The sequence below is a fragment of the Lathamus discolor genome, chromosome 5 (assembly GCF_037157495.1).
Source record: "Lathamus discolor isolate bLatDis1 chromosome 5, bLatDis1.hap1, whole genome shotgun sequence".
In the NCBI taxonomy this organism is placed as follows: Eukaryota; Metazoa; Chordata; class Aves; order Psittaciformes; family Psittacidae; genus Lathamus; species Lathamus discolor.
The window spans coordinates 111,678,698-111,705,506 of NC_088888.1; the positions used below are offsets into that span (position 1 = coordinate 111,678,698).

General features: G+C 46.3%; 1 protein-coding gene across 1 annotated transcript in view; it reads left to right on the forward strand.

The window, feature by feature from the left end:
* Window positions 1-2,479: 2,479 nt before the first annotated feature.
* Window positions 2,480-26,809, forward strand: part of ASXL2 (ASXL transcriptional regulator 2) — a 114,903-nt gene continuing 90,573 nt past the window's right edge. The window contains exon 1 of the mRNA XM_065682014.1: window positions 2,480-2,636. Within this exon, the coding sequence (XP_065538086.1) occupies window positions 2,580-2,636 (57 nt within the window). The 5' untranslated portion in view covers window positions 2,480-2,579. The remainder of the gene's footprint in view (window positions 2,637-26,809) is intronic.

Here is a 26,809-nt window from a genome sequence, read left to right on the forward strand (position 1 = left end):
CTTCCTGGAGATAGGTTCCCAACTTGGATATGAAGCTGAAGGAGCATGTTAAATCCCTTCCTGCTTTGCTTTGTCCCTTATGTATCATTAGGCGCTAGCGTGAGTGGGATGTAAACAAGGCAGTATACAAACTGATCCTTGATTTTATACATTAAAAGGAATAGTGTGGGAATGTGGCACACAACAGCTGTGGGAGTCTGGCTTTTGTGACTTATGGGCAGAAAGAGTAGCTTCTGAAAGGAATTTTGATGCCTAATGGTGTCTGTACTGGTATTTGAAAAATGCAGATTTGTTCCATCACAGGAACGGATTAGGACAAAAGGAAGATCATGTGAACTTTATGGACCTGATCTGAAACTAGAGAAACTCACAGGATCATCAAATCACAGAACTGAAATAGATTTTTTTAATTCTATTTACATACCTGAGGTAAGTGTCCCGACCCCCCCCCCCCCCCCCCCATCCTCTCAAAACCTTCGTATTTCATGTAAAATTTGGCAGAAAATGTTTATGTTCCTACTCTGGCCTTTCCCGCAGTCAGTTGCCATCAGACAGGACTGCTTGCTGCTGGGGCCATGTCACTGGTGAATGAAAAAGCCAGTGGTTCGTATCTTCCAGCTTGTCTGACATCCAGTGTGAAAACTAAATGACCTTCAGATGGTAACTCAAGATTCAGAACTCCAGCCTAATGTAAATCCCAAGTGGAAGAACATGATGGCTCACATCCTTCAGATGAATCAATTAATACATGATTATTTTACACCACAAATATTTCCTTAGTTCATTGGATGAATGATTGGTTTTTACGTTATCCAAAATGTGCAATTTTTCAAGTTCTAGAAGCTGCTGTTGAAGAAGCTGGCGTGAAGTATGGCCAGTCAGCAGAATGCACACTAGTACCATCCCCTTTCTTATTTCCCTGTCAAGCTCAGTTATGGTTAACAACACTGAGCCACAAGAGATGATGAAGGCATCTCACCAGGTACCTGGGAACAAGAGAAGACCAGAGGAAAAGGTCAGATGGTTGAGTATGAGCTGGTGGTGCGACCTCACCACAAATACATAGAATCCTAGAATGGTTTGAGTTGGAAGGGATCAAAGAGTGGTTTTTCTCCAAAGACTAGTTCAGAATGAGAATTTCTTCCTTTCCCTTGATGCTCAGTCCAGCATTCTCCTGTATGACCATTTATGCCATGCATTTATGCCCATTAATCTGCTTCGGCTTCGTGGTCTAGTTGTTGTACACAACCTTGCAACGCAGTGAGGGTGCTGTGAGGATTCAGGTGTAGAAGCACAGGCCTTAACTTTCTTTTGTCCCTGACATGGTGTTCCCTGACGGTGGCTTTCCCACACAGACACATACTACTAATTTCCACATTCTCTTCCCATAGAAGCAGGAACATAGGATGCTGCACACTGTGAGAAGCGGCTCATTTTCTTATGAACCATAGTAGGGGAAGAGAATCCATTTGAGTGATGCTGCATAGACGTACACCCTTTGCAGGTAGGTAACAGGCTTTCAAACAGCATGATAATTAGTTTTTTCTACCCAGTCAGTGATATCCCTCCTTCAACAGGAGAGAAGATGGAAACAGAATGATAGGTCTGGGTGGGAGGCTCACCTGGGTGTCCCTGGTTGAGAGAAGATGGATTGCAGCTCCAGAGGCTGAGGTGGGATAGCGGGATGGCGTGCTAGAAAGGGGATTGGGAATGTATGGCACAGTACTGCAGAAGAGCCAACTGCCAGGACAGCTGCCATGGCAGCACATGGATGGGATGGAGCAGGTAACAGTGTTGGTGAGGGAGGTGATAGCTGGACTGCAGGAGGGAGCAAAATGATCTGCAGCACAGGCTAGCAGCCATGCGAATGGACGGTTGCAGGGTGAGGTGCCAAGGGAGAGTTGCGACACCTCGGGTGCTGCTTCACCACCGAGTGGAGGCAGGTCGGTGCCAGCGGATGGAGCCAGCAGCTCTCACTGCAGCTGCTGCGGCGCCTGCGAGGGACACGGCTGGAAGCAGGGCATGGCCGGCTCTGAGGTGCTGTGCAGACGGAGTACGCTCGGCAACCGCTGCCGGGGGGGAGTGGGGAGCCGGAGACCGTTCTGGTAGCGGTGGACGGCAACCGAGGCCGAGCTCGCAACCACCCGGGGTAAAGGCGCGGAGGAGCGCCCGGCCCACGGAGCATCCGCCATACCCCGCCGCCACCATGACACCCCGAGGCGCCGCGCGCACAGCCGGGAGGGGCGGGGCGCAGCGGGGTGCGGCCGCGCCCTTTGGCAGGCGCGGAGGGGCGGGAAGTGCGCATGCGTGAGTCTGAGTGGAGAGGGCGGGGCTCTCCGCCCGGCGGTCCGTACAGTAGGTGGAGTCACGCGGGCGGGGTCACATGACCGGGGCCCTTTACAGTAGAAGCCCAATATGGCAGCAGTGGCGGCGGGGGGTGTAGGGGTTGCTGTGGTGGGGGTTGTTCGCACCTAGGGCCGCTCCGTCTGCCTCCGCCTGCCGCCGCCTGCCCCCCGGCCTCCCGCACGGACGGAGCACCCCGGGTACCTCGGAGTCAGCTGCGCCCTGTCGCGTCCGACATGAGGGAGAAGGGCCGCAGGAAGAAGGGCAGGACCTGGGCAGAGGCCGCCCGGACGGTACGTGGGGCCTGCGGCTGCTGGGGGGGCGGAGGACGCTGGGGCGGGTCAGGGGCCTCCCGGGCGCTCTGGGCTATGGTGCAGGCTCCCTCCCGGCGGGGGACGGCTGCTGCCGGCGCGTCCGGCCCAGCTCGGGGAGGTCAGGGCCGTCTTGGCCGCGGCTGCCTGCGGCGCCGCGGGGTATGTGCGCTGCGGGCTGCCGGCTTCGGGCGAGGGTCCGTGCGGTGCGGGTTGTCGGCATTCCCTGTTCCGGCTGCGGCTTCCTTCCAGCGTCGCGCACTTGCATGGGCAGGTTTTGATTTTGACCTGCTCTCTGGTTGCTTAATATTTCTAGGTACAAGTTTGTATGGGAAGCTGCAGGGTGGTGGTGGGGAGGCATTGCCTTTTCGCATTTGCAGAACGCGGGGATTAATGAGGATGTAAATAACACTGTCATGCACATTGGGGCTTTTTAAGGCTTCCCGGTGTGTCAGTGTTTTTCATGCAGTACAACTTGTTGCAGTAGGAGCTGGTTGCCTCTGGTCAGGTAGTAAGCTGCAAAGCCAAATCTGTAACTTTTATCTTACAATTTCTTAGCCTGACGGTCGTTGTTACTGTGCTGCTTTTGAGATGGATTTGCCATAGTTTCATAGCGGGACAGGCACTTTATGGAGTGGATAAAAGAAAAGGGAAGTTGAGTAGTGAGACAAGCATGAGAGAGGAAACTAAACAAGTGCAACCTGCAGGAGCTGAGCAAAAGTGTTGAATTGTGAAAGTGCAGGATAGGCTTCTGGGAGATCTGTATTTGCAGCGTGGATTCAAAGCTGCCTAATGGAGGGAGGGGAGAAGTTCAGGTTCTATCATAACCATACTGAGAGAGGTATCTGTTAAAACAGGACTTGGAAAGTCTGGGTAGAAAGTAAATGTAAATGGACATCTGCAGCTGAGACTTGCACATAAATAGGAATTTATTTGGACCTTGTATTTACAGTTTGAAAGGCATAAAAATAGCTGGTGCTCTTCCAGGAGATACGATGTGGTTAGCTATTCTAAGAATATAAACTACTATCCCACTGGTGAATACTTTGGTACTTCTCTATATGTGTTAATATGTATAATTTTTAACAATTTAGTCTGAAAGAAAATGGAAGAATTCCAGCTACGGGTGTATTGTGGGACCAAATCTTTTACAGACTGTGTGTACTGCTGTTCATCCACTGATCTGTTCCAGAATCCACTTAAAGGCTAAAACACCTATTTAGAAAAGCTGCACTGAAAACGATCAAAACTGAAGGTTACACTCTTCCCTGGGTTACATACCCAGGCTGATGGCAGAGATTGCTCAAACTAGGAGAGGATAAGTAAATGCTTGCCAAAACCTCAGTTTTGGCAAATGTTTCTATTTGTGTATTCAGCGGGAATGTTAAAATATTCTGGTCAAACTCCAACTCCCATCTTCAAAAAGTTTCTCTACATTTTTGGTTTGAAATAATGTTTTTTGATTCTTGCCCCAGCTTGTGTGCTAGTATTGGCTTCTGAGCTGCTGGTGGTTAGAGTTTGTAGGGTATATTATAAAACCGCATTAAGAAACATGGCAGTTCTCTGGTGCCTTACTCTTCTGCTCCTGAAAGGTAGGGTAAGACTTTCCCCAAGTGTGAGGAAGGTCTTCAGTGTAGGGTTGCATATCTATGCTCTTTCTGCAGAGTTAGTTTGCTCGCTGAGCTGAGCTCTAACCTGGCTCACGGCAGGGTGGAGTGCACCCTGACAGTTGCAGGTCAGCATGGAGCTGCAGGGGAAGGGGCTTGGGGCTGCAGGTTTGGATGGCAGCATGTCCTGACAAACCACCCTTTGGTGGTCCCTGAGCAGCAGTGTGAGGTTATCACAGCTTACATTTCTGTGGCAGTTCTGTCCCCGCACTGCCTCCTCGCTTGCTCTATCATCTCAGCGCTGGTCAGCATATGTAATTCAGGGAGCTGAACCAGCCCAGACCCATGGTTGTTAGGATGGTGCTGTTTTGCCTTTGTGCCAGTTTAGTCTTACCCTAGCCAGGTATTTGAGTTTAGGGGTCCTCCAGCACAAGGGAGGTGATGGGAACATGGGGAGGGGAGAGCACCATCTACTTGAATTAGCTTAGTCTGTTGTAACAGTTCAGTGTTAGCTGGAAACAGGGTGGTAAGCAACAAAAGCATGGCCTTTCTGTTTGATAGCAGGATCTTGGTTAAGTATACGGATGAAGTGGATTCAGTGCGACTCAAGTTATGGTGGCTCTTAGATGTACAAGACTATTTTTTGGAGCAGAACTGCAGTGTGAGGTAAGGAAAGGGTGCCCCATGTGGGCAGCCTGCTCAGGGAGGAAGTTACTGTTGATAAACAACCTTTTTCTTATTTCCTGGCTCATTCAGTAAATTTGCAGCTGCAGATGACTGTTAACTTGTGACTTTTCCTGGGACAACGGCTGGATGTCCCTGCAGTTAAAGTAAAAAGCTTCATTAAAGTGTAGGAAACTAATGCTATATAGTACAAGTTTAAGATAATAGCACACAATTTTAAGATAAATACACTACATATCATGGAATGGCTTGGTTTGGAAGGGACCTTTAAAGCTTATCCAATTCCACCCCCTTGCCATGGGCAGGGGCACCTTCCACTGGACCAGGTTGCTCCAAGCTCCATCCAACCTGGCCTTGAACAGTGCCAGGGATGGGGCAGCCACAGCTTCTCTGGGCAACCTGGCCAGGGCCTCACCACCCTCACAGGGAAGAACTTCTGCCTAATGGCTCATGTCAATCTCCCCTCTGTCAGTTTAAATCCATTCCTCCTTGTCTCTATAGGCCTTTCCCAAAAGCCCCTCTCCAGCTTTCTTGTCAGCTCCTTTTGGCACTGGAAGGCTGCTTTAAGGCCTTGCTGGAGTCTTAGAAGCTGGAACCTGGAGATTAGATACTTGGAAGAAGCTCTTCCCTGTGAAGGTGATGAGGCCCTTTCACAGGTTGCCCAGAGAAGCTGTGGCTGCCCCATCCCTGGCAGTGTTCAAGGCCAGGCTGGATGGGGCTTGGAGCAACCTGGTCTAGTGGAAGGTGTCCCTGCCCATGGCAGGAGGGGTTGGAAATGGATGAGCTTTGATGTCCCTTCCTACCGAAACAATTCTGTGATTCTATGATTTCTTTTGACTGCTCACCTCAGAGTTGTAGCTCTTTCTCTTGCTGATGTCTAGCACAGTCTTTGTGATACAGCTTTCCAAATCAGAAAGGGACCTGAGCACAGCTGAATGCTCCATGCACCTCCCTGGTGTCATCCTCTGTGATATGAGGAAGTACAGCAGGGAAGGGGCTGTTGTGGTGCATTAGTGGCCTGTTGAGATGCAGATGAGAAGTCCTGCTGCTGGACAGAAGCCACAGATTGGCTGCCTTTGTGCTTTGTTTTTGTGGAGGAAGGTGTATGTTGTCATGTGCCAAATTTGAAGATGTTTGAGTTTATTTTTCATGGGAAGTTCCACATGTGTGACCTGACCGAATAGTTTTCCGCTGTAAAGCCTCTGACCACTGAGGCAGAGGGGCTGTGTGAACGTGGGCTGGAGATGGTCACCATAAATGCTCCTTGGCTGGGCCATGTAGGAACACAAACCACAGTCTTTGTGAGAGGGTGCTGCAGCAGCGGTGTTTTTTCCTGCGTGCTGATTTCCTGTTGCGTCAAATTGACTTTCTGGGCTCTGGAGGGTGGAAATCCAGGGTGAGAATTCACTTGGGAAGCCAGATTGAGCTTAAGCATGTTGCAGTGGTCATCTCTGAATATGCGGATGTCCAAGGACGAGTCCTGTCATGGTGCTGACAGTTGCTGGGTAGCTCTTGTGATGTCAGCTCTGCTGCTTTCTTGCTGTAGGGGTTTGTTTGCATCCCTTGTGTCAACTGAAGAATTAAAATGAAAAGATATGCTGCCTCTGAAACTGATAGCACTGAACATGAGATCTGATCTGGTGTTCCAGTCCCATCTGCTGTGTCAAACAGAAGATGATGTAGTAAGGTCAAAAGGTGAAGTCAAATAGAAGGCTTGTTTGTTAGGGAAACAAATGGTATGTTATTGCAAGCTGACTTTATTAAGGCTGTCTGTCTTACATTTATGCTCCATCCCTGGCAGTGTTCAAGGCCTGGCTGGACTGGGTGTTGAGCAACCTTTTCTAGTAGAAGGTGTCCCTGCCTGTGGCAGGAACTGGATGAGCTTTGAGGTCCTTCCTAATACAAACCATTCTGTTGTTCTATTAAGGCGCAATTTTCTGGGGGATACTGAAGTAAGTAATCTTTATAGGATCGTAGAATAGTTAGGGTTGGAAAGGACCTTAAGATCATCTAGTTCCAGACCCCTGCAAGGGGCAGGGACACCTCACACTAAGCCATGTCACCCAAGGCTCTGTCCAATCTGGCCTTGAACACTGCCAGGGATGGAGCATTCACAGCTTCCCTGGGCAACCCATTCCAGTGCCTCACCACCCTTACAGCAAAGAATTTCTTCCTTGTATCCAGTCTAAACTTTCCTCTGTTTGAGTTTGAACCCATTACCCCTTGTCCTGTCACTACAGTCCCTAATGAAGAGTCTCTCCCTAGCATCCTTATAGGCCCCCTTCAGATACTGGAAGGCTGCTATGAGGTCTCCACGCAGCCTTCTCTTCTCCAGGCTGAACAGCCCCAACTTTTTCAGCCTGTCTTCATACGGGAGGTGCTCCAGTCCCCTGATCATCCTCGTGGCCCTCCTCTGGACTTGTTCCAGCAGTTCCATGTCCTTTTTATGTTGAGGGCACCAGAACTGCACACAGTACTCCAAGTGAGGTCTCACAAGAGCAGAGTAGAGGGGCAGGATCACCCCCTTTGACCTGCTGGTCACGCTCCTTTTGATGCAGCCCAGGATACGGTTGGCTTTCTGGGCTGTGAGCTCCCACTGAAGCCAGCTCATGTTCATTTTCTCATCGACCAGCACCCCCAAATCCTTCTCCACAGGGCCACTCTGAATCTCTTCCGTGCCCAACCTGTAGCTGTGCCTGGGATTGCTCTGACCCAGGTGTAGAATCTTGCACTTGGCATGGTTGAACTTCATACGGTTGGTATCAGCCCACGTCACAAGCGTGTCAAGGTCCCTCTGGATGGCATTCCTGCCCTCCCGCATATCAACTGAACCGCACAGCTTGGTGTCGTCGGCAAACTTGCTGAGGGCGCACTCAATCCCACTGTCCATGTCATCGACAAAGATGTTGAACAAGACCAGTCCCAACTCCGATCCCTGAGGGACACCACTCGTTACTGGTCTCCAGGCGGACATTGAGCCCTTGACCACAACTCTTTGCATGCGGCCATCCAGCCAGTTCTTTATCCACCGAGTGGTCCATCCATCAAATTGATGTCTCTCCAATTTAGAGACAAGGATGTTGTGTGGGACAGTGTTGAATGCTTTGCACAAGTCCAGGTAGATGACATCAACTGCTCTACCCCTGTCCCTCAGTTTTGTAGCTCCATCACAGAAGGCCACCAAATTGGTCAGGCAGGATTTCCCCTTAGTGAAGCCATGCTGGCTGTCACCAAGCACCTTGTTGTTTTTCATGTGCCTTAGCATGCCTTCCAGGAGAATGTGCTTCAAGATTTTGCCAGGCACAGAGGTGAGACTGACTGGTCTGTAATTTCCTGTGTCATCCATTTTCCCCCCTTCTTGAAAATGGGGGTTATATTACGCTTTTTCCAGAGGAGACCATGAAGATGCTCCAAGGGCTGGAGCACCTCTGCTATGGAGACAGGCTGAGAGAGCTGGGCTTGTTCAGCCTGGAGAAGAGAAGGCTCCAGGGAAACCTTAGAGCAGCTTCCAGTGCCTAAAGGGGCTGACAAGAAAGCTGGAGAGGGGCTTTCAACAAGGGCCTGTAGGGACAGCACAAAGGGGAATGGCTTTAAACTGACAGAGGGGAGATTGAGATGAGCTCTTAGGCAGAAGCTCTTCCCCATGAGGGTGGTGAGGCCCTGGCACAGGGTGCCCAGAGGAAGCTGTGGCTGCCCCATCCCTGGCAGTGCTTAAGGCCAGGCTGGACGGGGCTTGGAGCAACCTGGTCTAGTGGAAGGTGTCCCTGCCTGTGGCAGGGAGTTGAAACTGGATGACCTCTAAATTCCCTTCCTCCACAAACCCTTCTATACTTCTATTCTCTTAATCTGAGGGATGCTGTTTTTCCCTGCTTTCTTTCAAGATCTGTGCAGAAGAGAGGGCAGAAGAGAGGGCAGAAGGATCCCAACTGTAGAAGTTGCCCACTTCTCTGCAAGTACCTGAGTGCATTTGCTCGGCCTTATAATCAAACTTGAAAATCTGCGAAGGTTCCAGGGCTGCTGCAGAAATACGGAGAAATTCAGAGGATTCTGTAAAACAGTTTGGGGGACTTATAGGCCTAGTAGATGATGCTGTTATTTTTTTCCTACTAGATATTTCAAGTGCGCAGCGTATAGGCTGGCAGAGCTGAATTGTGTGTGTTTGCAGATGTCTTTTGACAGCAGTAGTTAGTTAGACTGGGTACAAAATGCACGTGATGTCTGGGATGGATTTCTTCGTTTCATTGGTACTTCAGAGGTCTGATGGCTCAATCGGAAAAAGTCTGGAGAAGAATTTGGAGCACACCAGGCTCTTCCTGGTGAATCTGAGAACTGGCTTTTCACTTTCCAGCAAGGTACTGAAAGAGGTAGCGCTGTGCAAGGTGAGATGATTAATCAAAGCTTGTGAAATGAGCTGACAGCTGAAGCTGGTCAGGTTTCTTTTACTGATTTTCTTAAAGGGTTCTTTGTTGCTGTGTGTTAGGTTTATTGGTGGTATTATGTTTCTTTTTTAATCCCCTTAATATTATCACAGCTTCCTTCCCTGTTCTCAGTCCATGTCCAGGTATGAGACCTGTGTCTGCTGTGGACAAGAAGCTGTGGCTAAGGTCAGTCTGTTAAATGCTTTTGCAGAGACTTCTGTGTGACAGGCTCAGTGCAGTCAGTAGCCACCGCTGTAGTGACCAAACCATTGTACGACGGCCTCCTGCCACGTGACCTATTGATGTGTCTGGAGACAGGAAAACACCTTGGCAAGGTTTCTAGAGAAACAGACTCGTGGCTGCACAAGACTGCACAAAAGTTGGCACAAACATTGTCATATGCCAGAGAACTGCAGTTTCTGTTGCTCTTTACTCGTACGCATCTCTTATTGACCACAGCACTTGGATGTATTTTTCCTGCAATTTTTAAATTCTTTTTTAAAAGGGATTTATTGTGAAGTCAGCAATTGCTCTGCAGATGTGAACTCAGTTTCAGCTCAGTGCGGGTTTGTATCCTCTGATATTTTCTCTTCTGAATGCTAGACCTCTTCTGAATGCTAGTTGCTTTCAGCTCATCTTGGGAATCTGTAAGAGACAAATGGAGGCTTAAACTGGTTCTGATATGGAAATAGAGAATTTGGAAAGGGTGAGGTGGAAGAGTAATCCACTTTAATGCTGTAGCAAAGTGGCAGACTATAGATTCTGTCCCTCCAATCACAATAATCCAATTATTTGGCTGGCACTTAAAGAGTAATTTCCAGGTCCTAGCCCATGTTCTGGTTAGAACTTTAACCTCTTTAAAGGCATCAAAATCCCCATGAGTTACTACATATACCTGCTGCTTTGGATATGCAGTTGTGCCTGCTCTGGCTGGAGTTAAGGTCGTTTGCTGGTTTTGTAGCTGATCTACAGGGTTGGCAGTGCAGTGCTGTGTGAAGGTGTGGTTAATTTTATTATTAGTAGTACAACTTCTTTTAAATGATACCCAAGAGGATGGCTGTTGGCTTGAGGGTTTCGAAGTCCATCTGTCCCACAGCATCAATGCACTTGGGAAAAAATGCTCCCAAGATTTAAGCTCTTGCAGGGAAGGAAGGAGGCAGATGTGGGAGCACCCAGCTCAGTAGCACAGCATGGAAGAGGAAGCGGGGAGCGGAAGAGGAAGCGGGGAGCATCGGTGCTAGGTGGGGAATCCCCGCTGGGGCAGAGCATTGCAGCCCTGCCCGTGAGTGCCTCTCACAGCAAGGTCAGTATCAGAGGTCCTGGCAATGGTTCACTTTGTTCTGTGTTCCAGTAGAAATACTTAGTGCTACTGAAGGATCTCAAACATGTTTTCTTCTGTTCTTACCTAAACTGTATCTATGGTTCTAAATAATAAAATTTATACAGAGCTTATATACAGTTTTCCTTGGTTTCTCTCTTTAACTTTATTGTAGCATGGAAGGATTTAAAGTTACAATGCAGACTTCTGTCAGACAGATCATCTCTAAAGCTGCAAGAACATTGAAATGAACTTTCTGCAAAAGTTGTGGTCTCCTTTGCAATCAGCTGAGCAATGCAGATGTGCAAGCATGTCTTGGGCAATTTTTGTGCAAGGCTTTTCCAAGTGCGAATGTTTGAGAACAAAAACCAGTTTTGTTTCCTGGATATGTTTTTTGCAGCATCTGCTGAAGATGGTTTAAATGAACCTAACCATTGCATAGCAACCAGCCCGTTGTCTGGTGTCCTAAAGAAATGGAGTAATATTTTCCTGAAGTGTAGTTTGATTCTGGGTATCATGCAAGCTTTTTGTATGCAAAGATGGGAAATTAAAATAGTTTGTGCTTAAACTCCATGCTTCACAGTGCACTTTATTTTGCACCAAGTACAATTTGTATTAGTGATGTAACATGGAGTAACAATCACTGATTTGGAGGCAAGTCGGTGGCATGCAGGAGTCGGTTTCAGTGCTGTGTTTGCTGCAGGGTTTTGCATCAGGGAAGATACGGTTTGACCCACAGGGCTGAACTTCTGCCTGTCATGCACTGGATGTGGTTTGAACAGAATCATTGACTATTGGGTTGGAAAGAACCTTAAAGCTCACCCAGTTCCAACCCCATGCCATGGCAGGGACACCTTCCACTAGAGCAGGTTGCTCCAGGCCCCTGAGGTCCAGCCTGGCCTTGAACACTGCCAGGAATGGACCAGCCACAGCTTCTCTGTACAGCCTTTGCCAGGGTCTCACCACCCTCATGGAGAAGCCCTAAGATCTCATTTAAATCTCTCCTGTTGTCCTGTCCCTACAGGCCCTTGTTGAAAGCCCCTCTCCAGCTTCCTTGTCAGCCCGTTTAGGCACTGGAAGCTGCTCTGACATCTCCCTGAGCCTTCTCTTCTCCAGGCTGAACAAGCCCAGCTCTCTCAGCCTGTCTCCATAGCAGAGGTGCTCCAGCCCTCGGAGCATCTTTGTGGCCTTCTCTAGACTTGCTCAACATCTTCATGTCCTTCTTATGCTGAGGCCTCAGAACTAGATGTAGGACTGCAGAGGATTCTCAGCAGTGCAGAGAGGGATAATGCCTGTGACCTCCTGGTCACAGTTCTGGTGATGCAGCCCAGGATGCGATTGGTTTCTGGGCTGCTAGTGCACACTGTTGGGTCATGTTTAGCTTCTCCTTGACCAATACCCCCAAGTCTTTCTTGGAAAGGCTGTTCTTCATCACTTCATCCCCTATCCCATACTGATACCAGGGGTTGCCTGACCCAGGTGCAGGACCTTGCACTTGTCCTTGTTGAACCTTTTGAGGTTTGCATGGGCCCACCTCTCCAGCCCGGAAAGTGCTCCTCTGGCTTCATCCAAAGAGAATCTGTTGTCTTCTCTACTAGCTGCTCCAGAAGGGGAGTTGAAACATGCTAAATGGAGACAACTGAGAGCCAGCTCATGGATGCTCTCCTGAGGTAAAACTATAGTAATGTGAGTGTGACTGCCCAAATATTCCAGTGCTGAATAAGGTCACCCTGTAGCTTTTTGGCTCAGCATTGCATATGCACATTGCCTACACATTATGTGAAAAATGCACCAGAAGTGGATGCTTGATAGATCTGTTTGGTTTTGGTTTGGTGTGGTTTTGTGTGTTTTTTTGTGGGGTTTTTTTTTTTTTGATCTATGCTTGTCAGGTTTTCTCCTGATGTGGTTGGGTTACACTGTTTGGAGGAGTAAAAATAGGTGGCCAAGAACAGCCAAGGCATTCAGTCTGATTCTTGCTGTGTATTTAAAACATATCTGCTGTTACTAGCTTCTCGGAGGTCTGATGCAAATTCATGTCCCGAATGCCTTTGGTTCACACCAAAGTGTTAGCAGCCTTAGAGTTCTATTGGCTGCTGCATGACAGTGGTGGTTCTTGGGTTTGGTACTGATGTGTACCAGAAGCTCCTTTTGTAATGGCTAGAAACCTAGTATGTTGATTATCAGGCCTAGAACCCTGATAAGTTGATTATCAGGCCTTGGTAAGATAGATAACTATTTGTGGGTGGGCAAGTCCAAGCTTTTAGAGTAACCAGTAAAGTAGTATGTCCAATGCTGCTAAGTATGGTTTGAATTGAATTATAGAATCCCAGTGTGGAAGAGACCTCAGCAATCATCTTGTCCAGCCTTTCTAGGCCCAGCAGGATCTAGGCTAGATACCCCAGCACCCAGTTAGCTGAATCTTAACAGTGTCCGATGTTAGGGAGTCACCACTTCTCTGGGGAGATTATTCCAACGGCTGGCTGGTGGTTCTCATGAAAAGTTTTCTTCTGCCATCCAACCAGAATCTCTCCAGGAGTAACTTGTGCCCATCACCGCTTGTGTCTTCCATGTGACTTGTGGTAAAAAGGGGAGTCTCAATCTTCTTTGTAACCACCCTTTACATACTGGAATATCCCCACATGCCCTTGTAAAAAGTCCCTCTTCACCTTTCTTGTTAGCCCGTTCAGGTGCTGGAAGCTGCTCTAAGGTCTCCCTTCTCCATTCTCAGCCTTCTCTTCTACAGGCTGAATAAGCCCATTTCTCTTAGCCTTTCTCCTTTTCAGAGGTGCTCCAGCCCTCGGAGTACCTTTGTGGGCCTCCTGTGGACTTGTTCCAACAGGTCCACAACATCCAAAGGAATCCTTGCTTAAATGTAGTATGTTCACCCTAGGCTAAACTGATGTGACTACCACTGACTTGAACCAGGAGTCAACCCACTGATGTCATCATAGTGATGCAACTTTGGGGCAGGAACTGAACTTCTGTACTTCTCTCTTTGGGGCAGATTAAAACTTTATTTTCCTGAGCACAAATTACTGCAGTGCCTTTGCTGGTAACTCTATGTTCTGCTGAAACTGTGTTCAGTTGTTTTATAGGTGTTAGACATTGTTTTTCATTCTGATAAGTGCACTGGCTCTGTGGGAGTTGGGGAGCACTTGTGTTTTACTGTATTCTGAATTCCAAATTGATTTGATAAGATCACTTCATAAAAATGTCCCTGTTCCTTTTCTGGCAAGTCATGGGATTTGTGCTCTGCTGGGAAGAATTTTTTTGCTCCCTTCTTTCCATGTGGGGAAATGTGACTTTGGTCTTAAAAACCTCTTACAAGAGGCAGCAATAAACATCATCTCTTCTGACTTGCAGTTTTGCTGTTTGGAAGTTTTTTCTGAGCTCAGTCTATACTCTGTCCCAGTGCAGCATCCCCCCCGGAGAGCCACAAAACCCATTTACTCTTTTCCCCTATGCTTTCTGGCACGCGATCCACAAGCAGAGCACGTCGGGGGATTTGTGGCTGCTGAAAAGCTGCAGTAAGCAGGCGTTCCTGGCAGTACAATCTAAAAAGCCTAGCAAGTAAATAGTTAGTAATACTCACAGGGCACTGACTGCACTCATCCTGCTTCAACCTGGCAGGTAATGCTTCCCTGTGTGGGAGTCTTGTGTCTTGTGTCTTGTAGCTGCATTTGGGGCTTGTGCCTTGTCTGCCTATTGGACTACAGGGTCCCTAGCCACCCTGGAGGGCTGTGCTCTGCTGTTACCTGGGACATCACCTCCAGAGCCTGGGATGCTTGAGCTGTACCTGGAACAAGCCTGCCTCGATATAGGCATTGCCACAACTCCTTCCAGTAGCTTCTGCAGGAATAATTCACAGAGCAAGGTGAAGGGTTGAAAATGGCTGATCACTGTCAGGTGGAGATCCCACAGGCTTTTAAGCATAATTCTGAAAGGCCTGGCTCCCTCCAGATGAGTGCTTAGTATGTAGTGCAGATATACTGAAAGGCATCACAATTTGTATTATGTTCCTTTAGTTGCCAGTGTTTAACTCGCATCTGTCTTTATAGTATCTTAGAATCACAGAATAGTTTGGGTTGGAGGGGACCTTAAAGCTCATCCAGTTCCAAACCTCTGCCACAGACAGGGACACCTTCCTCTAGACCAGGTTGCTCCAAGCAGTGTCTAACCTGGCCTTGAACACTGTCAGGGATGGGGCATTTTCTCCTTCTTGCTAAGCCACTGTGAGCCTGAGTGTTGAGAAGGGTTCCTGTTGCAGTCCTTCCTCAAAGGTATGTGCAGTATAAATGTAGTTCTGCTTTCTACTATACTGTCTTATTAAGTATCAGTGTACCTCTGCAAATACTGAATTTAGAGTTTGCTTTGTCTTTATGTAATGTGGATATAGCTCTTCCAGTGGCAGAGGGTAAGCAAATAAGTTCTTATGTACTTTGTCCTGGAAATGAAATCATACAATCTTTGCCATTTAATCTGTGCCTGTCGGTGTATCAGCCAGAATTAATTCTGCTCTCCTTAACCCCTGTTGAAGGTTAGATCCCATTCTTACTGCCATGAAAAAGTCAGTGTTTATTTCATGGCATTGTCATAACATCACTCAAGTTACTTTTCAGCAGCTACTAGGCAGGAAAACATGAAACATCTCTGGTGCAGGTCGTATGAATAACTGTCTGCCATTAGACTAGTAAGGTTTAACGGTTTTGACCAAAATTTGGTCTTGCTGAGCTAGATAATATCTATTTTAAAGTGCTAACACACACAATCACTTGAAAAGTCTGTTTCTCTTTCATGCCAAATCTTTAGAAGGCAGCTATAGGTCTTCAGGGTCTCTTTGTTCAGCTCCTTGCAGCCATTTCCATCTGAACTTGCAGATCTTACTTCTTGTTGAAGTCTGAACACCAGAGTTCAGGAAATGGCAAATAAAATTGTCTTGTATCAGCAGTGTTGTTGCAATAATGAGTTTGTCCTTGATCAGCAAGATTTTCATTCAGGCCTGAACTTGGATGGTTTTTCTTCCACTAAACCACCAACATGTGTTTTGGAAAGGAAACTGAAGTAAAGAACACCTGCATCTTTGCATTTGATGTCCTTGCTTTAGGATATATGGTGAGTTAGCAACCTGAAAACCACATGGCAAGGCACGTGTGGAGCTGTAGTTGTTATCAGTGGCTGTCTTAGATCTTGGAGTGCCACTTGAAACATGCTGAAAGTGTTTTTCCTCACTCTCCTTGTGCTGGAAGTGTTTGCAGGGGGTTTCCTTGCCTCAGTTCTGCTGAAGGCTTTCAGCTCTTTTCTGTTCCTTACCCAAGCAGTTAACGTACTTCAAATACCTTTTATTTTGATTTTTTTTTTTTGGCCACTGAGGCTTCTTGTCTGACCTAATGTATCCTCTAGAGCTGAAAAAGTTAGTTATATGTGTTCCAGTCTTAGAAGGAGAGAATGAGTGTTGAAGTTTCCTCAATGCTTTGGGGGGAGGAATGTGGAAAACCAGTATCCACCAAAAGACCTGCCCTGGTGCAGGTTATCTACCTGTATTTCCTGTGGTTACTTGAACCTGGAAATCCAGTGGCTCCAGTTAGCCCTGACCTTCAGGGTCATCTTTGTCTTCTCATTTTGTGGGTTTTTGAAAAGCTGGAGCTGCTTACTGTCTTACTACCTGTGCAGGGAAGTGAGCGATGGCCCCTGGTCTTCTGCACCTCATCCTGCCTTCTGTCCCTGTGGACTTTCCATCTCTTGACCTTTACAGTGAAGTCCTGAGAGATACTGGTGTCTTGCATAAAGTCTACTTACTGCTCTATTCCTTTCACCAAGATACCTTTGGTATATCCTGTCCTGAGCTTCCTCTGTATTTGTTGCCCTTTCTTCTTTCCTCCTGTGGAACTGTAGGAATATCATAGAATCACAGAATGGTTTGTGTCAGAAGGGACCTTGAAGACCATCCAGTTCCAGCCCCCTGAAACGGGCAGGGACACCTTCTGCTAGACCAGGCTGCTCCAGGCCCTGTCCAACCTGGCCTTGAACACTGCCAGGGATGGGGCAGCCACAGCTTCTCTGGGCAACCTGTGCCAGGGTCTCAGCACCCTCACAGGGAGGAACTCCTTCTTAAAATCTCATATAAATCTCCCCTCTTTCTACCACTTCATTTGGAGCTTTGACTAGTGACTTACAAAAACACAGCGTTCATGGTTTATCAGAATTGGGCCTTAGTGAATAGGGAAGAAACCTCCGCCTCTGCTGATGGATTCAAAAGTTTGATGCTGCCTCTGTACAACTACCTTTGGTGTTTTTTGTGGTTTTTTTTTTTTTTTTGGGGGGGGGTGGTTGGTTTTGGTTTGTGGGGGGGGGTTTTGTTTGTTTTGTTTGTTGTTTTTTTTTTTTTTTTTAAGAAAAAACTGTATTTAAGCTTCTAGTCTGTTTCTGAAACTTCTGAAAAGCGTTTCTGCTGCTTGCTTTCTCTACCAGTGGCAAAATGGATGAAATGAAATGCAAAGCCTTGGTTGCAGCATTTCAAACAAAACACAAACTTGAGTGCAGCTCAGCAGCCTTATCCCTCTCAGTGCTGGCTCTCCCTGCCAGACAGGAAGGTTCACAGTAGTGGTTTTGGGGGAAGATAGACGTGCCTGAGCACTGACTTCAGAGCAGCCACTGAGGCTTTCTGCCAGGCAGCGTGGATGTCTTGCCAGCACTCACCAACTCTCTCTTACTGTAACAAGAGAGTTTTGCATTTCAAGGTCTGTGTTCCAATGAGATGGTGAGGAGCTTGTGTTCTGAAAGATTTCTCTTTAGGAGAGAAGATTAGCTGGATGAATAGCTTCATCTTCAAGTTCAAGTGAAAGCCTGTAGTGTTAGTTCTCACTTCAGGTCAGTAGGCAAGGAATTTCCCACAGTGTCTTTGCTTCAGCTTTCTAGCGAATGTGAAAGCTGAAATAGGAAAGAGAGCCCTTTTCCTGGCAGGGGTAAAAGAACATAAAAGGTGGTAACCCTTTCACTAAAGGAAGAAAAGTTGGTAATGCTATCCTAGCTCTAATTACTGGAGAAGAAATTTTAGAAGTTGAAGTAGCATTGATACTCTTCTGCTATGAGAGTGGTGAGGCCCTGGCACAGGGTTGCCCAGAGAAGCTGTGGCTGCCCCATCCCTGGCAGTGTTCAAGGCCAGGTTGGATGGGGCTTGGAGCAACCTGGTCTAGTGGAAAGTGTCTCTGCCTGTGGTGGGTAGGTGGTGGAACTAGATAAGGTTTAAGGTTCCTTCTAAACCAAACTATTCTGTGATTCTACAATTATTAAAACAAGGTGGGGGTTTAAGTAACGTTTTTCTTATGGTTTATAATAAATATTACACAACTGTTTCATGTTCTGGTGACCTCAGTTAAACTGATGCATCTAAACAATTTTAAGTATTGTTAGAATGATGATGATCATGTCTAAATACACTTTTCAGTTGGAGATTTTGTAAAGACCTGTCCAGTCAGGAGTAATCTGTAATGTCTCTTGCAAGTGTTGTGAAAAGGCTTGCTGTCTAACCCTGGAAACGAAGAGGGAAAGTCATGTTGATCTTTACAGATCACCCTTAATGTGAGCATATTGATTCCATGCATCATAGTGCAGGCCTCCAAGGTGTAATACACATGGTGAAAAGAGCTGCAGTGGCTTTGACTTGCTGTGTGGTCCTTCTGTTAGAAACCAGCTACAAATGTGCATGTAAGGTGATTTTGCATCAGCCTTACTGAATCAATTGGTACAACTGAAAGGGAAATACAGTCTTCTAAGTAAAGGTTAACAAATCCATAGAACTTGATTTATATCTGCACCATGTGCTGTTGTGAATGTTTTATTTCTTTCTTTCCTTTTTGGATTCTCCTTACCTTAGTAGGAGGATGAATGTGGGCAGGGTCCCAGGCTGATACCTGCAGGAAGCGCAGTGACCTGCTTCCTGCAGGATCCTCTGTGATGTTTGCAAGGCAAAGGCTGTTTTGTGAATTGTTCAAGCTGCTGCTGCTGCTGCCGGATGTGTGTCAGGGCTGCCTTTGCACTGGCCTCTCATTTTAGTGCCAGAAGAGTGACCAGAAGATCTGCGGTTGCCCCATCCCTGGCACTGTTTAAGGCCCGGATGGACAGGGCTTGGAGCAACCTGGTCTAGTGGAAGGTGTCCCTGCCTGTGGCAGTGGTTGGAGCTAGTTGAGCTTCAAGGTCACTTCCAACCCAAACCATTCTGTGAGTGTGTGAAACTGCTTGGCAAAGTCAATCGTAAAGCTGTTCCGTTGTTTTGGTTTGTTTAATTAAAATAAAAAGGAGGTAAGATTATTTTTAGCTTGGATTAGATCCCTGATCTTGTTTACTGCTTGCCAGCACACATGGTCGTGCAGCCTGAAGGAAGGATAGTGTGCTGGAGGTGCAGGACCATCTTTCAGCATCAGCCTGGACACTTTAGCTCACAGAAGTTTGGTGTTTTAATAGGGTGTTCAGTCATTTGAGACAAATGCGGTTTCTTGGCAGTGAGTGAAGTCAAATAACTTGCCTAAGTTTAGTAGCTGGTCATGTTGGTTTTAACATGCCCATGCTTTTATATACAGATACTGCAAACTTGTCCTTGTGTGCCTGGTGTGTTGCCTGCTTCAAGGAAGAGCTGGCTGCAGTTGGCTCATTGCCCCATGCAGGATGGCAGTCTGAGGACTGTGTGGTTTTGAGACTTCCTTGTTGGGCTGTTACGTGCAGGTTCTGGGACTCTGACCTCTTTGGTGTTTGCTCTCCAGTTGTGTTGTCGTTTATTTTCTTGTGACCTGTACCACCTTGCTGCCTTGTCCATGTTCTCCTTTCACTAATAAAATGTAGGCACTATTACAAGGTTTAAACTAAAATATTAATTTTCTCTCCACAAGTACTAATTGGAGAGCTTAAAACCATTTGTACTGTAAGTACGTATGTGCTAAGATGACAACTTTTGTAGTCTTTTGCATCCGAATCCTGAACTCTTGTGCTGTGTAGTGGAGACAAAATGTACAGCAAAGAGCAGTTCAGCCAAGTGTTGCTTAATAATTGTGACCTCCTTATGTCACTTGGATCACTGCTGTTCAACTCCTGAGCCTCTCAAACCTTGAAGACAGGTTCTTTTGGAAAAGGCCACTCTCTTAGTCCCTACTGATAGACTTCTTTCCATCTTGTACGCACATTATTGCTGAAGGCATGTTGCGTGCAAGCCCTCACCCCAGGTGCTATTCCACTTTTGTGTCTCGTCTCTAAATTCAGAGATGTAAGCTCCAGGTCCAGAAGCTTTGAGTTGGTGTCTAGGGATGATCACTTTAGGGTTTTACCCACAGAAATCCATCCTAGGTATCAAACTTCTTGCGGTCTTTGAGGTTGATATAATCCTGTCAAGCTTCTGTCACGCTGCTTGTTCTCTGCTTAAAGCTGAGCTTATTGAGCATCTGGGTGGGAGTTTTGGAAGTTGGCAGGAGCAGAGTAGCCTGCAGAATGGTCATGTTGTATTTTGATTGGACAAGTTTTCACAAGTCCAGAAATGGTTTATTTGAAGCAACAGTTCAGTTTCAGCCATGTCCTTGAAACAAAACAGTTACAGACAGTTTTGGCTCTTGCCTCTGCCGAGTAGTGGTGTACAGCTTTAGACCTGTGTCTCTGCTCTGCCTCGCCTCTCGAGTGGTCAGTCTTAGCAGAAACAAGCACTGAGTATCTGTGGAGCTGCTGCAGCAGTATAGCTTGGTGTCCTCCTGTGTCCTTCTTCAAGCTTGTGCTCAGAGTTGTGCAGTTGCCTAACTGGGTCCTTGTGGTGGAACATGACTCTTTGCTCTCACCTCTTCATGCTACTGTTCAGATTTAAAAACAGTGTGGCACACTTTATACAGTCTTAAATGCTGCGTAAAATTATAAGATGCACTGGCATTTAATGGTACTTGGTTTCTAATAATATGGAGTTGTCCATTCCTTCTTGACCTCATTTCTGGTTAAAACCTTGAATAGCATTTGGCTAATTGGATGATTAGAAAAGATACTGCAATCTAGGTCAAGTCCTTCTGTCCCCCTCTTCCCTCCTCTCATTACTTGCCAGAGTGAACTGGTATTTCGCATGCTGCCTCTGCCCAGCATGCTGTTCTGGAGTGACTGACGGAAAAGGAATTCCACATACACTTTGGGCTTTTTATAGCTGACCCACTTCTCTGTAAAAGGTCTGCATTGCATAAAGATAATTTCTTTCTGAAGGAGTGCATATGGAAATATGCAGCTATTGCTGGCTGTTGTAGCTGGAATTCTCCTCCTAGAAAGGAATGGCCAGGAGAGAACAGGTCCATGTTAGATGGACCAAGCTTGAGGTGTAACCCAAAACAGGTTTTGCTGCCTGAACCCTGTAGAGCATGCAGAATATTGTACCTTTTCAAGCTACTGTGGATTCATGGCACAGAACACCACACCAATAAAACCAACCAAACAAAAAACCCTCCATCACTTCAAACACAGGTTTCCATGAGGCTTTTATCCTATATAGTTTTGAACACTGGCATGATATACTTGGAGTTACATGGGCAGAACTTACTCTGATCACTTAAAGCTTTCTTAAATGGAGTAGTATAGCCAACTCTTTGTTCTGGCAAAGGATGAGCTATAGAAGAGAGCAGCATCACCCAGAAGAGTCATTTTGTGCTGGACAGGTCTGGGGGAGGGGATGGCTTTTTAAAATTCCCTTAACCAGGGTTTCAGCTCCTGTATTCATGAATGATTCATTACAGCCTTCTAAGGAGCTGCTTGCCTGTGGTGTGACTGTGTTTGAGTGACGTGCATGCTAATTTGGTGCCCTGAGAACGCTCTGAAGCTATTAACTAGCCTTGAACCTCGGTATGTATGAATGAAGGTGTTGATTCACTTCGTGTGGTAAATGGAGTGTGTTCTGTCATGATGTTCATCCTTCTTTGCCTGGTAATCAGCATTAGACACTTGGTTTTGTTCAGCAACTGCTAAACTTCCTGAAGACCTAGTGCTTAAGCTGCAAGGAGCTCATTGCTGGTGTCATCTGCTGGAAAAGACACAGCACTGGAAGTGATCAAAGCCTTGTTTCATACAAAGCTTGTAGTTTCATACAATATATTTCAATTTTCTATTGTATTTTTTTTCATTTGGGGGTTTAAAGGTGGAAAGATAGCAATGTAAATGGAGACGTGGATAACTTGGTGGTGTGGCACTTTTGGAGTCGGGGAGCTGTCATGTGCTTCAGCAAAATTTAGTATGGATGCTGTTTGTATTTCTGAAAAGTAGTTTTTCCATTGTCAGTAAAATACCAGACCACACCAAGAACTGAAAAAGTTCTTGATACAGACAAGTGTTGAAAGCTGAGCTGCATTGAGAAAATCCTATTCTTCTAACTTTCAAGAGCCACGAACAGTTGGGCAAGGGAGTGGGTCTATTAAAAGTCAAGGGGGAAGACTTGCTGACAGATTGAAATGGCTTTGCCAGAACTGCTTTCTTTGCTGTTCCTGCTAGTAGGTGGTCAGGTTGCCAGATGCTACAATTTTATTCTCAGTAAAATTTAGGGGCTTACAATGTGAAATAAGTAACAGATAATTAGAAATCGTAAATGGATTCTACATGAGGCTTAAAATCCCAGGTTGGAAGGGACCTCAAAGATCATCTGGTCCAACCTTTCTAGGTAAAGCATGACCAAGACTTGATGGCCCAGCACCCTGTGCAGTCAAGTCTTAGCAGTGTCCAGTGTTGGGTATCCACCACTTTCCTGGGGAGATTACTGCAGTGGCTGGTTATTCTCATGTTGAAAAAAATTTCCTCTAGTGTCCAACTGGAATCTCACCAGGAGTAACTTATGCCCATCACTCCTTGTCTTTTCCAGTGTGGCGTATAGCATTCCAGGAGTGGCCTGACAAGTGCTAAGTGGAGAGGGACAGTGACATCTTTATCTCTGCTGGTGATGCTCATGTTGATGTTAACCAACAGCCTGTTGGCTTTCTTTGCTGTAGCCACACACTGTTCACTCCTGTTGAGCTTGTCCCTCAAGACTCCCAGGTCCCTTTCCATGGGGTTCTTCCCCAGCTGGGCCGGTCCCAGACTGTGTCACATTCCAGGATTGTGTTTTCCCAATGGCAAGACCAGACAGTTGACTCTGAACTTCATAAGGTTCTTGTTAGCCCACTCCTCCAGCCTGTCTAAGTTATCCTGCAGGGTTGCTCTCCCCAGTCACAGTCCAGTGGCTTTAGAGAGGATTCAATGCGCAGTTGGCATTAGGAAAGCTTGAGCCCTGGCAGGATCCCCGTGCAAATAATGAAAGGGCATGGATATGGGAACAGGGCTGCTTGGCAGAACTTTGAGAGATAGGCCTCAACACTGGCCAGTGTGTCGTAAGATGCAGGACTTTCTTCATGGATGTGCCTTAAGATACCCTCCGATTTTGTTGAGCTTTCCCTTGTGCAGATGAAAGATGAATAGGTAAGGTGTATGTAGAAACTGCATTTTCTGCCCTGTGATTCCTGTCAGGCATTCTGGTAGGATGAAAAACATAATATTGCATTGTCTGCATCTGCTTTGATGGTATGAAGTAAGCCATGAAATGTCATGTGTGCCAGGCAGAGTGGTAGTAGTAGCTCCTCATGTTAAAGGTGCTGTAATCTTCACTTGCATGGCTGGCAAGCATGTACAATGCAGCAGTAACACAGTCTCTCTGATCAGCTCCTGTCTGTGTGCAGGAAACCTGTGTTTTGACTATGGAAACAAGTATTGGGCTCAAAACAAGAATTACTTCAGGGGTTCCCTGGGTGACAGCTACAGAATGGGGGAGGAGGATGCAACTCTTCTCCTCTTTTAGTTTGTGATTCAGCACAGGGACGGCTGCTGGTGCAAAGACTCTGAAATCTTTTCAGCGAAAGAAAAACCTGTTTGAGAGGTCTTACCTCCTGTTTCAAGTAGGCTTAGTTGCCTGTGTTCTTTCACACATGCTCGTACAGGTTCGCAACTTTTTACCATCTAGAAATCTTCCTGCTTCTGAATAATCAATAATTCATCTTTGAGTTCCAAAGGCATCCCACAGTAATTTGTCCTCCCTAGAAATGCAAGTTGAGAAGATGTTCAGGATAATATATTCTATTGAACAGTGTGAGTTGTAAGAAGAGTTTTTCAAATTGAGTTAGAGCAATTTCTCTCAATTCTTAAAATGTTCAATTCCTATTTCTGTCCTTCCCACTTGCCCTCCTTCAGGAAAAGGATGGCCATGCTGCATAGATTTGCTTTGAGTCATTCAGGCTTGCTTGCACTTAGTCCTGGAAGCAGGTACACGTTTCAGGGTGGGCTTTCTTTTGATCATCATTCTGGGGATAAATGTTTGAGAAGCATCTATTAGCAGTAATGCTCAGGGAGGGGGGTTGGAACTAGATGACCTTGAGGTCCTTTGCAACCCTAACTATTCTATGATTCTGTGATGTACAGTCAAGTGATGTCTTCCAGTATTTCACTGGAAAAAAGTATCCTCTTTGGAGCGCTATGGTGGTGTATTGAAACGTCAGGAGAAGAGAGTTTTAGTGAAGGTTTCTGGATGGAAATTTCTACTCCCTGGAGCCTTGTTCACATGGAGTAGGTGGAGATGGGAAGGGGAAGAGCAGTAGTGGGCATAGTTAATTCCCATCCCTTGCTAGCCCAAGGGGATTTACTGCAGTACCTAAGCTTTAAAGGAAAACTGATTTTTCTTTTCCTAGTAAGAAGCTGTAGAAAAATGTAGAATGTAAGAAACCATAAATTTAGTCTGCATATTTTAGGAAGGATCTAGATCATAGAATCACAGAATGGTTTGAGCTGGAAAGGACCTTAAAGCTCATCCAGTTCCAACACCTGTCACCAGCAGGGACACCTTCCACTAGACCAGGTTGCTCGGCCCCATCCAGCCTGGCCTTGAACACTGCCAGGGATGGGGCAGCCACAGCTTCTCTGGGCACCCTGTGCCAGGGCCTCACCACCCTCACAGGGAACAACTTCTGCCTAAGAGCTCATCTCAGTCTCCCCTCTGTCAGGTTAAAGCCATTCCCCCTTGTCCTGTCCCTACAGGCACCTGTAAAAAAAACCACTTTCCAGGTTTCCTGTCAGCCTCTTCAGGTATTGGAAAGCTGAGATAAGATGAAATAATATGTGAAAATCCCTCCTTGCTAAACCTGGATCTTCAGCTTGTAACTGCATCTCCAAGTTAACAAATGCGCTCTTATTGGCAGCTGTGGAGTAAGCACAAAGGTTTAGGAGATGAGGTTCTCATTGGTTTCTTCCTAAGCTGTTTTTAGTGAATCGTCAGTTGATCAGTACAATTGTAGCCCTTTGTCTTTAAGATTATCTTCCTGTGGTTTCCTTCCTCCTCTTCTGTCAAAAGACTGAAAAAAGGAATAAAATCCGTAATGGAGGGATTATCTAGCCTGTGCAGTATTGTACCATTGAAATTATTTTAACTCTGATAAACCAAATATGCAGTTTTGTAACCAAAGTTTTCTTCTCACTAGGGAGGCCTGGGGGGCCGTTCAGAGGCAATACATGTGCCATGCTGGCCTGTGTTTGATATGTTTTCAGAGCTAAGCCATGGCTGTACCAGTGTCCCGTACCAAAATTCAATGGTGTGGACAGTTGCCTCTCTAAGTCAGTGTCTCCCTTTTACGCGTGTGTGATCTTGCAGCTCAGCCGGCGCAGCACAGGGGGATTGCTGCAGCTCTGGGGAGTTCGCATTGAGGACAGACTGTTGTTATGTGGGGCTTAGGGCGGGAAGGATCGTTGATTTCATTTAAAAAGATTTCTAAATATGAGGTGAAAGCTTTGATGTAGAGATGAGATTGTTTTGGGTTTGAGGTTAATAGTGCTGAAGAATGCATGCCAAACTAACTCCCAAAGCAGCCAACCCTAGATAAGCATGTTTAGAGGCTAGCTTGGTTTTAACTTCTAAACCCCTCTTGTTTGCACTTAATGCTGATACATGGGCACACGGGTTCTTTTAGGCTTGTTTATGTGAGCTCTTTGTTTTTCATAGAATCACAGAATGGTTTGGATTGGAAGGGACCTTAAAGCTCATCCAGTTCCAACCCCTGCCATGGGCAGGGACACCTTCCACTAGACCAGGTTGCTCCAAGCCCCATCCAACCTGGCCTTGAACACTGCCAGGGATGGGGCAGCCACAGCTTCTCTGGGCACCCTGTGCCAGGCCTCACCACCCTCACAGGGAAGAACTTCTGCCTAAGAGCTCATCTCAATCTCCCCTCTGTCAGGTTAAAGCCATTCCCCCTTGTCCTGTCCCTGCAGGGCCTTGTCAGGCCCACAGGGTCTCTGGTTTTCTTGTTGGTCCCTTTAAGTACTAGAAGCTGCTCAAAGTTCTCCCCTGAGACTCCAGTAAATAATGGGAGAGTAAGAAAGTTGCTTTTCTTCCAAGAGGTAAAATTACAAAACATCTTTTCTCTCATGATCCTGTTTTCTTGGAAATGTTTGCAGAAACCAGGACAGCTTCGGGGTGCAAAGCAACATGTACTGTAAGATAAGTCTGTTAGTGGTTTTTGTTAAAAATGAGCCAACTAGAATATTTCAACACCCCCGGTGGCATAATTTGAGCATCAGTGGCACTATCTCGAGTATTTGGCTTCACCTATATCAAACACTGGCCCTTTCAATAGCTAGGTCCATGTAACGAGGCTTTTTCAGTACTCAGTGTTGGCACTTGCTGGTTTGTTCTTTGGGTTCATCTAGGCTAATGCTGATCTAGTAGGAAGGTAGCTTATAAATCCTAACTCTTAATTTAAAAATGCCTCTCAAATTCAGTTCTGTGGCAGATAGTAGTAGTAGTTTTTATTTATTTATTTACATACAGTAACTCAAATGAAAGATCTGATACGGGATTAAAAGAGCAGAAGAGAGATGTGGAGGTACTTAAGGTATACCTATTTTCTTAAGAGTCTCTTTAATCCTTGTTCCTGGTTCTTCTGGGTCAACTGGTAAAGCAGCATGGAGTTATTACTGCATCTGAAGTTGTGAACTGCTTTGCTTATCTGTGTAGGCTGAGTTAGTATTAAACAAGTTTCTTGAAGAACACGAGATGACATTTACCAGATAGTGCTAATCTATCTTGGTTCTGTGTAGCCAAAGCTAGTAGTTTTAGTG